Consider the following 12,500-nt stretch of genomic DNA (forward strand, 5'->3'; position numbering starts at 1 on the left):
GTCACTCTACTCAACAACGTACCTCGGTGACTGCCAACCACCCCCCCCCCCCCCCCCCCCCCCCAGGGCCTTATTATTATTTATTCAAATCGTTTGCTATGTCGCTCTTCAAGGGAGATGCTAAATGCATTTCGTTGTGTCTGTACTGTACACTGACAATGACAATTAAATTGAATCTGAATCTGAATCTGATCTGACGCTAGATTATCTTTAGTAGAGGTCCACCTCTTCCTGCTGACTAGTTAGCACGCAACAACAAGCTTTTCACTGTACCTCGGTAGAATGACAATAGAATAAACTGATCTAAACGAACTAAACTGAGCCGCCGAGTTTCCTGCACCCTTGGTTCTAGAGTCTTTCTGGATTATCTCTTTTGCTGGACCAGCAGAGGTCACGGCCTCCCAGAGGTGGGCGACGGTTCCGGAACTTTCCGCCTAGGGCACCCAGGTGCCGAGATACCTGCCCGCAAGGTCGGCTATGGGAATGGATCTGCCAGCTCTGGGCGGGCCAGAGTTCCACAGTCCCAGCCACAGGAGGCAAAGTCGACCCACTGATCGCCGAGCCACAACTTACAACCCAGCGGTATGAATATTGATGCCTCTAATTTCAAGTTCCCTCTCTCTCTCTCTCTCTCTCTCTCTCTCTCCGCCACCCTAGTGGGCCTCATAGTTTCACTGTTAGTACCCCCTCGTTATCGCCTCTCCCGCAGCCAACAATGGACCATTGTGGGCTCCACCTCTCCTTGGTCATCGGTGCCGGCTCCGATTTCTTCTGCACCTGTTCACACCTCTAGTTTCCCTCTTCCCCCGACTCTCAATCTGAAGAAGGGCCTCGACTTGAAACGTCACCCATTCCTTTTCTCCAGAGATGCTGCCTCTCCTGCTGAGTTACTCCGGCATTTCGTGTCTATCTTCGGTGTAAACCAGCATCTGCAGTTCCTTCTGCAGATGAACTGTACACTGCAAGGGCCAGGAAGTGCACAGCCAGACATAAACACAACTTTTTTCCACGAGTAGTAGCTCTACTCAACAACCAAAAGTCTGTAGCCTCCTTTTGCTCTGGTATTTTAATCGATAATGTTTTATTATTAGTGTTTAATGTTTTATGTGTCATTCCTAACTGTCAATGTATGTCATGTCACTTGCGGGCAGAGCACCAAGGCAAATTCCTTGTATGTGAAAACATAGCCAATAAACTTATTCATTCATTCACTCATTCATTCCCACACGGCACCAGTTACCTTATCAACTTCTTTCTGTGTAGCTCTGTCCTTTTTCAGCCTGTCCCATTCCAACCACTTGCTGTGATAATTGTCCTTGCATTTCTGCAGCAGCTGGACACTGGACTGCATATTCTGGACCGCTTCCAATGTTCCCGAGACCTCCTCCTTTGTCTGGGAGAGAGAGAAGGGGGGACAGAGAGAGTAGGGGAGAGTGGGAGAGAGAAGGGGAGAGGGGGAGAGGGAGAGAAGTGGGAGAGGGGGAGACATTGCTAACATTATGTCCACTCTACACATGTATAAAATATTGGTGTCTAACTTTGCTGATTTGGGTCATTCATTAGCCGAAAGTCCAGCAGCAATTTTAAATGCTCAGCATTCAGTGCCAAGCAAACTGGAAGAACGACACAGCAGGTAGTGCTGCTGCCACACAGCTCCAGCGACGCAAGTTTGAGCCTGACCTCTGCCTGTGTTTATATTTCCACAAAGTCCCTGTAACCAAGTTGGTTGCTCCAGGTGCTCCAGTCTCGAGATGAGTTCTGCCGTGGTCGTGGTGGGTCGGGGGTGGGTCGGGGGTGGGTCGGGGGTGTGTCGGGGGTGGGTCAGGGTGTGTCGGGGGTGGGTCGGGGGTGGGTCGGGGTGTGTCGGGGGTGGGTCAGGGTGTGTCGGGGGTGGGTCGGGGTGTGTCGGGGGTGGGTCGGGGGAGGGTCAGGGTGGATCGGGATTGGGTCGGGGGTGGGTCGGGGTGTGTCGGGGGAGGGTCAGGGTGGATCGGGATTGGGTCGGGGGTGGGTCGGGGGTGGGTCGGGGTGGGTCGCGGGGGAGCGGTAGCCATAAAGGGCATGAGGCCATTATTCTCGCTCACCTTCCTGTGCACTTTGGCCTGCTCCTCGTTGAATCGGCTCATCTCCTTGATCAGATCGTGCAGTTTCCGCACCAGCTCCAGGTGACACAGCGCTAACTTGTCGACCGAAATACGAAACACCTCCCACATCGGAGCAAAGGTCCTGCAAAAACCTGCAGCGTTACTGCCCGCGCGGCTCCCGAACGGCCGTAGCTACCGGCTGTACGCGCTGGGTGGGAACACGGCGGGCTTAGAGCGACTTAGAGAAGAACGTGGCGTGCGAGGAATGGGATGGCAGGAGGCCCGCACCAGCCTGGGACTGGCACCGCTCAGTCTCAGTTTAGTTGATTGTCACGTGTACTGAGGTACAATGAAAAGCTTCATGTTGCGTGCTATCCAGTCAGCGGAAAGACAATGCATGATTACGATCGAGTCATTTACAGTGTACAGATGTAGCTATTGTACTGTGTGTCTGTAGATCTGCTTCCGTGGTTAGCACGCAAATAGTTGCCTGGTTTGGACACCATCTTGAAGCATGAGAACCAGAGCGTGGTCCTGAACGTTTGGCTACCATTCTATCGTTCACATACGCGGTAGGCAGGCACCGCGGGCCAACACAACACCTGGGGGACCGCGGCCTGCAGGGGGAGCCACTGTGGAGCGCACGGCCTGCAGGGGAAGCCACTGGATCGGGCACCGCTCATAACAACCAGAGCGCGGACTTTGAAAATGGCATCATAAAACATGGCGCCTCTTGCATGGCACTATTTCTAGTACACTTGCTAATCGGGGCTTGGGTGTTATGGCAATACTCTACTGGACTGTTTGTAAGAAAAATAATCTCACGGAGCGTTGGCACCACGTATGTGACAATAAACTCCCACCCACATGGGACTGAAGACACACTGACCACAAGACGACCCTGGCACGCTGGACATTGGGGCAATAGAGCAACACTGGAGCCATATCTGGAGATGGATGAGCTGGCACTGGAGAAGGTCCAGAGGAGGTCCACGAGAATTATCCCAGACACGATCGGGTTAACATATGATGAATGTTATGGACGGCACTGGACCTGTATTCGCTGGGGTTTAGATGGATGAGTGGGGACCTCATGGAAGCTTACCGAAAGGCTTGGGCAGAATGGATGTGGAAAGGATGTTTCCACCAGTGGGAGAGGCTAGGATCAGAGGTCACAGCCTCAGGATTAAAGGACGTTTCTTTTGAAAGGGGATGAGGATTTCTTGATTAGTCCGGGTGTCAGGGGTTATGGGGAGAAGGCAGGAAGAATGGGGTTAGGAGGGAGAGATAGATCAGCCATGATTGAATGGCGGAGTAGACTTGATGGGCCGAATGGCCTAATTCTACTCCTATCCCTTATGACATGAGAAGGAATTTGTTTAGTCAGAGGGTGGTGAATCTGTGGAATTCTGCCACAGTAGGCTGTAGAGGCCAAGTCAGTGGATATTTTTAAGGCAGAGATAGATGGATTTTTGATTAGGGTGTTGGGTGTTATGGGGAGATGGCAGGAGAATGGGGTTGGGAGGGAGAGAAAGAGCAGCCATGATGGAATGGCAGAGTAGGCTTGATGGGCAAAATGGATTAGATTTTGCTCCTATCACCTATGAAGTCAGGATGCATTGGAAGAAGCAGCTAAATGGCACAAAAGACCACACACACGACAAGAAGCCCAGACAGTGGTCTTAAGGTCACTTGCCCACTTCTATATAGGGGAAGGAGGAAGTGGCAGAACTCACCCCAGCGTTCCGTTAGTGCTCACCATCTTAGACAGCTTGGCCATGGACTTGGAGTAGGATTCCTCAATCAGCGCTCTGCCACAACGAGACGCATTGGTAAATACCAAGAAACAGTTTAGTTTAGTTTAGTTTAGGGATACACCGCGATAAACAGGCCCTTCGGCCCACCGAGAACGCACCGGCCAACAATCTCCGCACTTTCCTACTGCGCCAGGGACAATTTGCAATTTTATAGAAGCCAATTAACCTACAAACCTGTACGAGCGTTGGAGTGTGGGAGGAAACCGGAGCACCCGGAGAAAACCCACACGGTCACGAGGGAGAACGTACAAACTCCATACAGACAGCAGCCTTAGTCAGGGTCGAACCCCGGGTCTCTGGCGCTGTGAGGTAACAACTCTACCGCTGCACCACTGTGCGGCCCTGTAACATCTTAACGATAAAAACTCAGCGTAAAATCCATCGCTCATCACTTCACGTTCAAGTTACTCAAGCAGGCGTGTCTACACTTTATTGGGATGCAACACAGCATGGTTTGGGAACAGCTCCATCCAAGGCCTCGGGGAACCACAGAGATACGTGGACGTAGCCCAGTACATCACGCAAACCATTGTCTCCATCTACACTTCACCCATTCACACTAGTTCTATCCTACGCACAGAGAGACAATGTACGGGGCGATCGCTGGTCAGCTTAAACTCGATGGTTGGAAAGGCCTGTTTCCACGCTGTATCTCTAAAGTCTCTCTGAAGTCACATCCGTGGCTTAAGTCACTTTCAAGTCAAGTCAAGTCACTTATATTTCTATAGCACATTTAAAAAACAACTCTCGTTGACCAAAGTGCTTTACATTAGTGGAGGTACTAACGTTATACAACATTGGTTCATAGATTAAGTACATACATCACTACATTCCCAATTATAGGAAGGATGTCAACAAATTAGAGAGAGTACAGAGGAGATTTACTAGAATGTTGCCTGGGTTTCAACAACTAAGTTACAGAGATAGGTTGAATAAGTTAGGTCTTTATTCTCTGGAGCGCAGAAGGTTAAGGGGGGACCTGATAGAGGTCTTTAAAATGATGAGAGGGATAGACAGAGTTGATGTGGACAAGCTTTTCCCTTTGAGAATAGGGAAGATTCAAACAAGAGGACATGACTTCAGAATTAAGGGACAGAAGTTTAGGGGGAATATGGGACTAAGGGGAAAAAAAACATTTGTTCGGCACGGACTTGTAGGGCCGAGATGGCCTGTTTCCGTGCTGTAATTGTTATATGGTTATTATATGGTTATATAGCCCTCCCTCAGAGGATGGCAAGAAAGGCTTGAGAGTAAAGATGAGTTTTAAATCTCGACTTACAGGAGTCGATGGAGGGGGCAGTTCTGATGGGAAGGGGGGATGCTGTTCCAAATTCTAGGAGCTGCAACCGTAAAGGTGCGGTTTTTCCTGAGCTTATGCCTAGACCGCGGGATGTTCGGCAACCCCAAGTCGGCCGATCTGAGGGACCTGGAGGTGATGTGGTGGGTCAGCAGACTTTTGATGTAGGTGGGGGCAAGGTGATAAATGTGTGGATGATCTTTTCGAGGTCATCAAACTGGAGGAATTAAGGAACCAAGGTTGTTCTGTGATTCTTCACCAGAACCTGGGCCATCGAAGCAGTTTCTTTATGCTGTTACATTTCCATTTCTGAGTTCAAGGCCAACAGACCAATCTGAAGCAGGGTGGACAAAAATGCTGGAGAAACTCAGCGGGTGAGACAGCATCTATGGAGCGAAGGGAATAGGTGACATTTTGGGTCGAGACCCTTCTTCTGACTGAGAGTCGGGGAAGAGTGAGACATAGAGACATGGATGGGTAAAGTGTGAACACGACAGATCAAAGGGGAAGAAGCTCAAGGAAAAGGTGGGATGGATCACTGCTAGCTGAGGGGAAGGTATTCTCTGGCGGCCACCAGCTCATAAGTGAGAGGAGCAGAATTAGGCCATTCAGCCCATCAAGTCTACTCTGCATTCTATCATGGCTGATATGTCTCCCCCTCCTAACCAATTGTCCTGCATTCTCCCCATAACCTCTGACACCCGTACATATCAATAATCAATCTATCTCTGCCTTAAAAATATCCATTGACTTGGCCTCCGCAGCCTTGTGTGGCAATGAATTCCACAGATTCACCACCCTCTGACTATAGAAATTCCTCCTCATCTCCTTCCAAAAGGAGCATCCTTCAATTCTGAGGCTGTACCCTCTAGTCCTAGATGATGTGTGCAGTTTTGGTCCCCTAATTTGAGGAAGGATATTCTTGCTATTGAGGGAGTGCAGCATAGGTTTACAAGGTCAATTCCCGGGATGGCGGGACTGTCATATGCTGAGAGAATGAAGCAGCTGGGCTTGTACACTCTGGAGTTTAGAAGGATGAGAGAGGATCTTATTGAAACATATAAGATTATTAAGGGTTTGGACACACTAGAGGCAGGAAACATGTTCCCGATGTTGGGGGAGTCCAGAACCAGGGGCCACAGTTTAAGAATAAGGGGTAAGCCATTTAGAACAGAGACGAGGAAACACTTTTTCTCACAGAGAGTGGTGAGTCTGTGGAATTCTCTGCCTCGGAGGGCGGTGGAGGCCGGTTCTCTGGATGCTTTCAAGAGAGAGCTGAATAGGGCTCTTAAAAATAGCAGAGTCAGGGGATATGGGGAGAAGGCAGGAACGGGGTACTGATTGGGGATGATCAGCCATGATCACATTGAATGGCGGTGCTGGCTCGGTGGGCCGAATGGCCTACTCCTGCACCTATTGTCTATTGTCTATTCTTCCACAGGTGGAGACATCCACTCTACCTTCACAACCACCCCTCTGGAAGAGCTCCAGGTGACAGGGATGATCAAGTGGGGCGCTCGCACCTGATGTTTTGGGACAGACTCACCTTTCCCTGATGAAGTCCGCCAACTCTTTGACCGAGACCTGCCCGTGTTTCATGTTGTGGTAGAGGACGTCAAAGCCATTGTTCTTCTCCCCCTGCATCGGGCAAGGTGAAAACCTGTTAATACAACCTCCTCCCCCCCCCCAAACCCAACAAGCCCCAGTCTGCCCAGTTCAACCTGCACACAGAACCAGACCAACATGAATGCATTCGGCCCCATATCTCAGGAAGGACGTGCTGCCGCTGGAGAGAGTCCCAGAGGAGATTTACGGGAATGATCCCAGGAATTAGTGGGTTAACACACGATGAGCGTTTGACGGCACGGGGCTTGTACCCGCTGGAGTTTCGAAGGATGAGGGGGAAGGTGGGGGGCCTCATTGAAACTTACCAAATACTGAAAGGCCTGGATTGAGTGGATGTGGAGAGGATGTTTCCACTAGTGGGAGAGTCTAGGACCAGAGGTCATAACCTCAGAATAAAAGGAGGTTTCTTTAGGAAGGAGATGAGGAGGAATTTCTTTAGTCAGAGGTTGGTGAATCTGTGGAATTCATTGCCACAGAAGGCTGTGGGGGCCAAGTCAGTGGATATATTTAAGGCAGGGATAGATAGATTCTTGATTAGTACGGGTGTCAGGGGTTACGGGGAGAAGGCAGGAGAATGGGGTTGAGAGGGAGAGATCGATCAGCCACGATTGAATGGCGGAGTAGACTTGATGGGCCGAATGGCCTAATTCTGCTCCTATCACTTCTGAATGTATTGGACGTTCTTGCAGAGTCACTGCTCATTGATGGTGAGAGTGGCTCTTCGTGCAACTGTGCAGGTGACCCCGTCTTTATTCAGGCCGATGTCAGTTCCTGTCTGTGCATTGTTTTCCTTCCACTTTGCAGACTGGTTAAGGGAAGCTGAACCATTTTACACAACTTCCTCAAAACTACAACAGCAAAATGCTGGAGTAACGCAGCAGGTCATGCAGCATCCCTGCAGGAAAAGCTTTCAGGTCTCCTAGAGTCTGAAGAAGGGGTCCCGAACCGAAACGTTACCCATCCTTTCTCCCCAGAGATGCTGCCTGACCCGCTGAGATACTCCAGCACTTTGCGTTTATCTTTGGCATTCACCCACATCTGCAGTTCCTTCCTATCACCAAAGGTCAACGTTCTGTAATGTTAAGATTATGGTAAAGGAACAGTTCTGGTCAATTCTCCAACCTGTACGGCAAGCTGCCTGGTGTGACCACAAGTCCTCTCCCTGGTCAACAGAGGACGTGGGAGGGGGCCATTCTGTGCCTTGTCCCTGCTCACCACTCAATAACAGGTTCACGGCTGATTGTTTCTGGCTGCACAACCCCAACATCCACCGGTATCAAAACTAAAAAAATAACGTAATTCAGCTTTGCTAGTAACGCAGCCGGCAACTGGGTCTAATATGGAACTATCTCACGAGATGACAGAGGAGGTAGTTGAGGAATGTACTGCAACCGAATTTAAAAGGCACTTGGACGGGTGCATGGCGAGGGGCGGCAGAGAGGGATCTGGGCCAAACTTGGGCGAATGCAGGTATTAGCAGAGATAGGGCATCTTGATCAGAGGGTAGTTAATCCGTGGAACTCATCACCATAGAGGGCTGTGGAGGCCAAGTCAATGGATGTTTTTAACGCAGAGATAGATAAATTCTAGATTAGAACGGGTGTCAAGGGTTATGGGGAGAAGGCAGGAAAATGGGATTAGGAGGCAGAGTTCGGCCATGATTGAATGGCGGTGTAGACTCGAAGGGCCGAATGGCCCAACTATAACTTGTGAAGGTGACATGTTGGGCCAAAGGGGCTGTTTCTGTGCTGCCTGACCAATTGAACATCCAGAGCATTCTTGGTTGGAGAGTTTCGCAGATTCACCACCATCTTTTAGATCTCTTCCCTGTACGGGGACTCGACCTTTTCCCTGTCGGGTCTCCGTTGCCGTTGGGGCCTAGCACCGTGGAGCGGCCTCCAACCGGAACGACCTGGGGGCTCAAGTCACGGATCCTGCGGAGCTGCGGACCTACCATCGTGGAGTTGGCCAGCTTCGGAGCGTGGAGAGTTCGGAGCGTGGAGAGTTCGGAGCGTGGAGAGCTGCGGTGGCGCGCTGCTGCGACCTAACTCCGGTGGATGGTGACACCGGGAGCTCGCGGGTCCCCGGTGGGAGACCGCTTTGCGGGGCACCGGCAACGGCGACATCTCCCGCCCGAATTGCGGGGTTGAGAGTGACCTGGAGCAGGGCCTTACATCGCCCGGCGCTGCTTTAAGTGGCCGCGGACTTGCTAGCGCCCGCCGGGGGCTTTGAGTTTGACTTCGAGAGAGGAATGGAGAGCAGGGGAGAGACAGGACTTTGCCTTCCATCACAGTGAGGAGGAGATGTATGATTTCTTGTATGACTGCAGAAACCAAATTTCGTTTGAACTTCATGTGAGGGTTCAAATGACAAATAAACGTTATTGTATTGTAAAAGTTGACCCCATTTCTGGTTCTAGACACCCCTGCCAGTGAAAACCGCCATTACTGCACCTCCCCAGTCAAACGCAACAAGATTTGTACAAGTTTCAATGAGATCGCCACCCTTTATTACAAATTCAGGATTTAAAGGCCTAAGGAATTTAATTTCTCCCACTCCAACAATTAATCTGATGCAAGACAGACACAAAATGCTGGAGTAACTCAGCGGGACAGGCAGCGTCTCTGGATGGGTGACGTTTCAGGTTGAGGACTGAAGAGGGGTACCATCAGGCCAATACTGTCTTTCATATAAGTTTATAACTTATTTGAGGTGTCATGGTGGTGCAGCGGTAGAGTTGCTGCCTCACAGCGCCAGAGACCCGGGTTCGATCCTGACCACGGGTGCTGTCTGTATGGAGTTTGTACGTTCCATTCCTTCTCTCCAGAGACGCTGCCTGTCCCGCTGAGTTACTCCAGCACTTTGTGTCTATCTTCAATTTAAACCAGTATCTGCAGTTCCTTCCGACACAATTTACCTGATGCACCTCCATTTTGCTCTCTCCATCGCAACTCTTTGTTTTGGTGCATTGCAGTGTTTTGACACCAAGCGCTTTGGCAAGAAGCTAATCCAGGCAATCGTTCCAAGTTGTACTGAGGAACAGCAGGCAGAGATGCTATCGTTCAGGTGTTATGTTAAAATCTGCCCTTGTCTGTCCTCCATAGACGGAAGTCAAAGTCCCTGTTATTCCTTCAATTTTACTTCACGCTGCCTCGGCAAGGCCATCAGCATAATCACGGTGGCGCAGCGGTAGAGTTGCTGCCTTACAGCGAATGTATATCCGGAGATCTGGGTTCGATCCCGACTACGTGTGCTGTCTGTACGGAGTTTGCACGTTCTCCCCCTGACCGGCGTGGGTTTTCTCCGAGATCTTCGGTTTCCTCCCACACTCCAAAGACGTACAGGTTTGTAGGTTCATTGGTTTGGTATAAATGTGAAATTGTCCTTAGTGTCTTTGCTATTGAGGGAGTGCAGCGTAGGTTTACAAGGTTAATTCCCGGGATGGCGGGACTGTCATCTGCTGAGAGAATGGAGCAGCTGGGCTTGTACACTCTGGAGTTTAGAAGGATGAGAGGATATCTCATTGAAATATATAAGATCGTTAAGGGCTTGGACACGCTAGAGGCAGGAAACATGTTCCCAATGTTGGGGGAGTCCAGAACCAGGGGCCACAGTTTAAGAATAAGGAGTAAGCCATTTAGAACAGAGACGAGGAAACACTTTTTCTCACAAAGAGTGGTGAGTCTGTGGAATTCTCTGCCTCAGAGGGCAGTGGAGGCGGGTTCCCTGGATGCTTTCAAGAGGGAGCTAGATCGGGCTCTTAAAAATAGCGGAGTCAGGGGATATGGGGAGAAGGCAGGAACGGGGTACTGATTGGGGATGATCAGCCATGATCACATTGAATGGTGGTGCTGGCTCGAAGGGCCGAATGGCCTACTCCTGCATCTATTGTCTATTGTCTATTGTGTGCAAGGTAGCAAGTGTTGATGTGCGGGGATCGCTGGTCAGCGCGGACTCAGTGGGCCGAGGGGGCTGTTTACGCACTGTATATCTCTAAAACTAAAACCAAAACCAATGAGACGAATAGTTTGGGTAAACGCACAGAGATATTCTTTTCCTACAAACAGTCCAGTAGAGTATTGCCACCCCTAAGCATGCCCACCATTCGCAAACTGTACAGAAATAGTCGACTGAGCCGGTATCGCAAGAGGCGCCATGTTTTGGAAGTTGCTATTGAATGGTGCCCGCTCCAGGCAAGTGTATAAGTTGCATGGACCTACTTAACTCACGACAGACAGCAAGCTTTTAGCAAACCGTGTGTACAGGTGTCGGAGGTTGCGGGGAGAAGGGGAATCACATCTACATCGGCAACAGGCGAGGACAACAGATTTTCATTCCTCAGGGGACACTAGTGGAATAGGTGGATATCACAACCTGAATACTCCACAGTCACTTTTACTGCTAATAAAAGTGGAGACTTTGATTCATCGAAGTTGCATTTCTTATTTTGGTTAACCAAAATTAAAAAAACTCGCTTCCTCCCAGGTGCAAAAACTCAGGTTAAGAAAGTCTCTTTTGAACTGTCACTTTTATTTATATATCCTTCAGTTGAAAAAAAAAGTATTCCTGTAGCACTCATTTTGGGGAACAGATTCCAGGTTGCCTTGGAGGTGAATATTATGGTAGTCCTAACCAGGTAGCCCGGTTTCGGGGAGAAGGCAGGAGAATGGGTTTGAGAGGGAAAGATAGATCAGCCACGGTTGAATGGCGGAGTTGGCTCAATGGACTGAATGCCCTCATTCTACTCCTATGAGTTTAGTTTAGAGATACAAAGCAGAAACAGGCCCTTCGGCCCCACCGAGTCTGCTCCGACCAGCGATCCCCGCACACTAACACTCTCCTACACACACTCAGGGCAATTTACATTTACACCAAGGCCAATTAACCAACAAACCTGCACGTCTTTGGAGTGCGGGAGGAAACCGGAGATCTCAGAGAAGACCCGCGCAGGTCACGGGGAGAACGTGCAAACTCCGTACAGACAGCACCCGCAGTCAGGATCGAACCTGGGTCTCGGGCGGTGTACGGCAGCAACTGTACCACTGCACCACCATGGCACCCCAAATATGTTATAAACTTATATGAAAGACAGTATGGGCCTGATGGTCCCTTTCTACATTGTAAGATATGACATTTGAGTGAAGGATCTCAACTCAGGAGTGTCAGGAGTGCTTTAGAAAATTGGCAGAGAGGCTCAGAGATGGGTCTCATGACTGATATGAAGCAGATTTTCCTTCCTTTCCCAAAACTGAAAGGTCACTTTCTCTCTCCCTGGCATATAAATGCTTTCCCATCTTCCCCGACACACACACACACACCCACACATGAAAGAAATAATTTGCTAACTGCACACAGCCCAATTTACACTGCTCCACTCATTTTATTTTTAATCTTTCTGTGTTCTGGCTGCTTGGTGGAAAATCAAGGAGGACACAGGAGCAGATGGCATCCCTGCTGAAGTTTGTCAGTTTGGCAGGAAGAGTTCTGGCACAGCCTTCCAGCAAGAGAGGGCGCGGCAGGAACCTGGAGAGATGGGTGGCACGGTGGCGCAGCGGTAGAGTTGCTGCCTCACAGCGCCAGAGACCCGGGGATCGACCCTGACCTCGGGTTTGCTGACTGCACGGAGTTTGTACGTTCTCTCCGTGACCGTGTGGGTTTTCTCCGGGTGCTCCGGTT

The 12,500-nt window shown here is 50.1% G+C and overlaps 1 protein-coding gene across 1 annotated transcript in view; it reads right to left on the reverse strand.

Annotated features, from left to right (window-relative positions):
* LOC129710928 (F-BAR domain only protein 2-like) overlaps window positions 1–12,500 on the reverse strand; it is a 68,822-nt gene that overhangs the window by 37,821 nt on the left and 18,501 nt on the right. Inside the window, exons 2-5 of the mRNA XM_055658235.1 lie at window positions 6,745–6,836; window positions 3,821–3,895; window positions 2,085–2,226; window positions 1,241–1,393 (exon numbers count right to left, since the gene is read on the reverse strand). Of these exons, the coding sequence (XP_055514210.1) occupies window positions 1,241–1,393; window positions 2,085–2,226; window positions 3,821–3,895; window positions 6,745–6,836 (462 nt within the window). The remainder of the gene's footprint in view (window positions 1–1,240; window positions 1,394–2,084; window positions 2,227–3,820; window positions 3,896–6,744; window positions 6,837–12,500) is intronic.

Source organism: Leucoraja erinacea, chromosome 29 (genome assembly GCF_028641065.1).
Source record: "Leucoraja erinacea ecotype New England chromosome 29, Leri_hhj_1, whole genome shotgun sequence".
NCBI lineage: Eukaryota > Metazoa > Chordata > Chondrichthyes > Rajiformes > Rajidae > Leucoraja > Leucoraja erinaceus.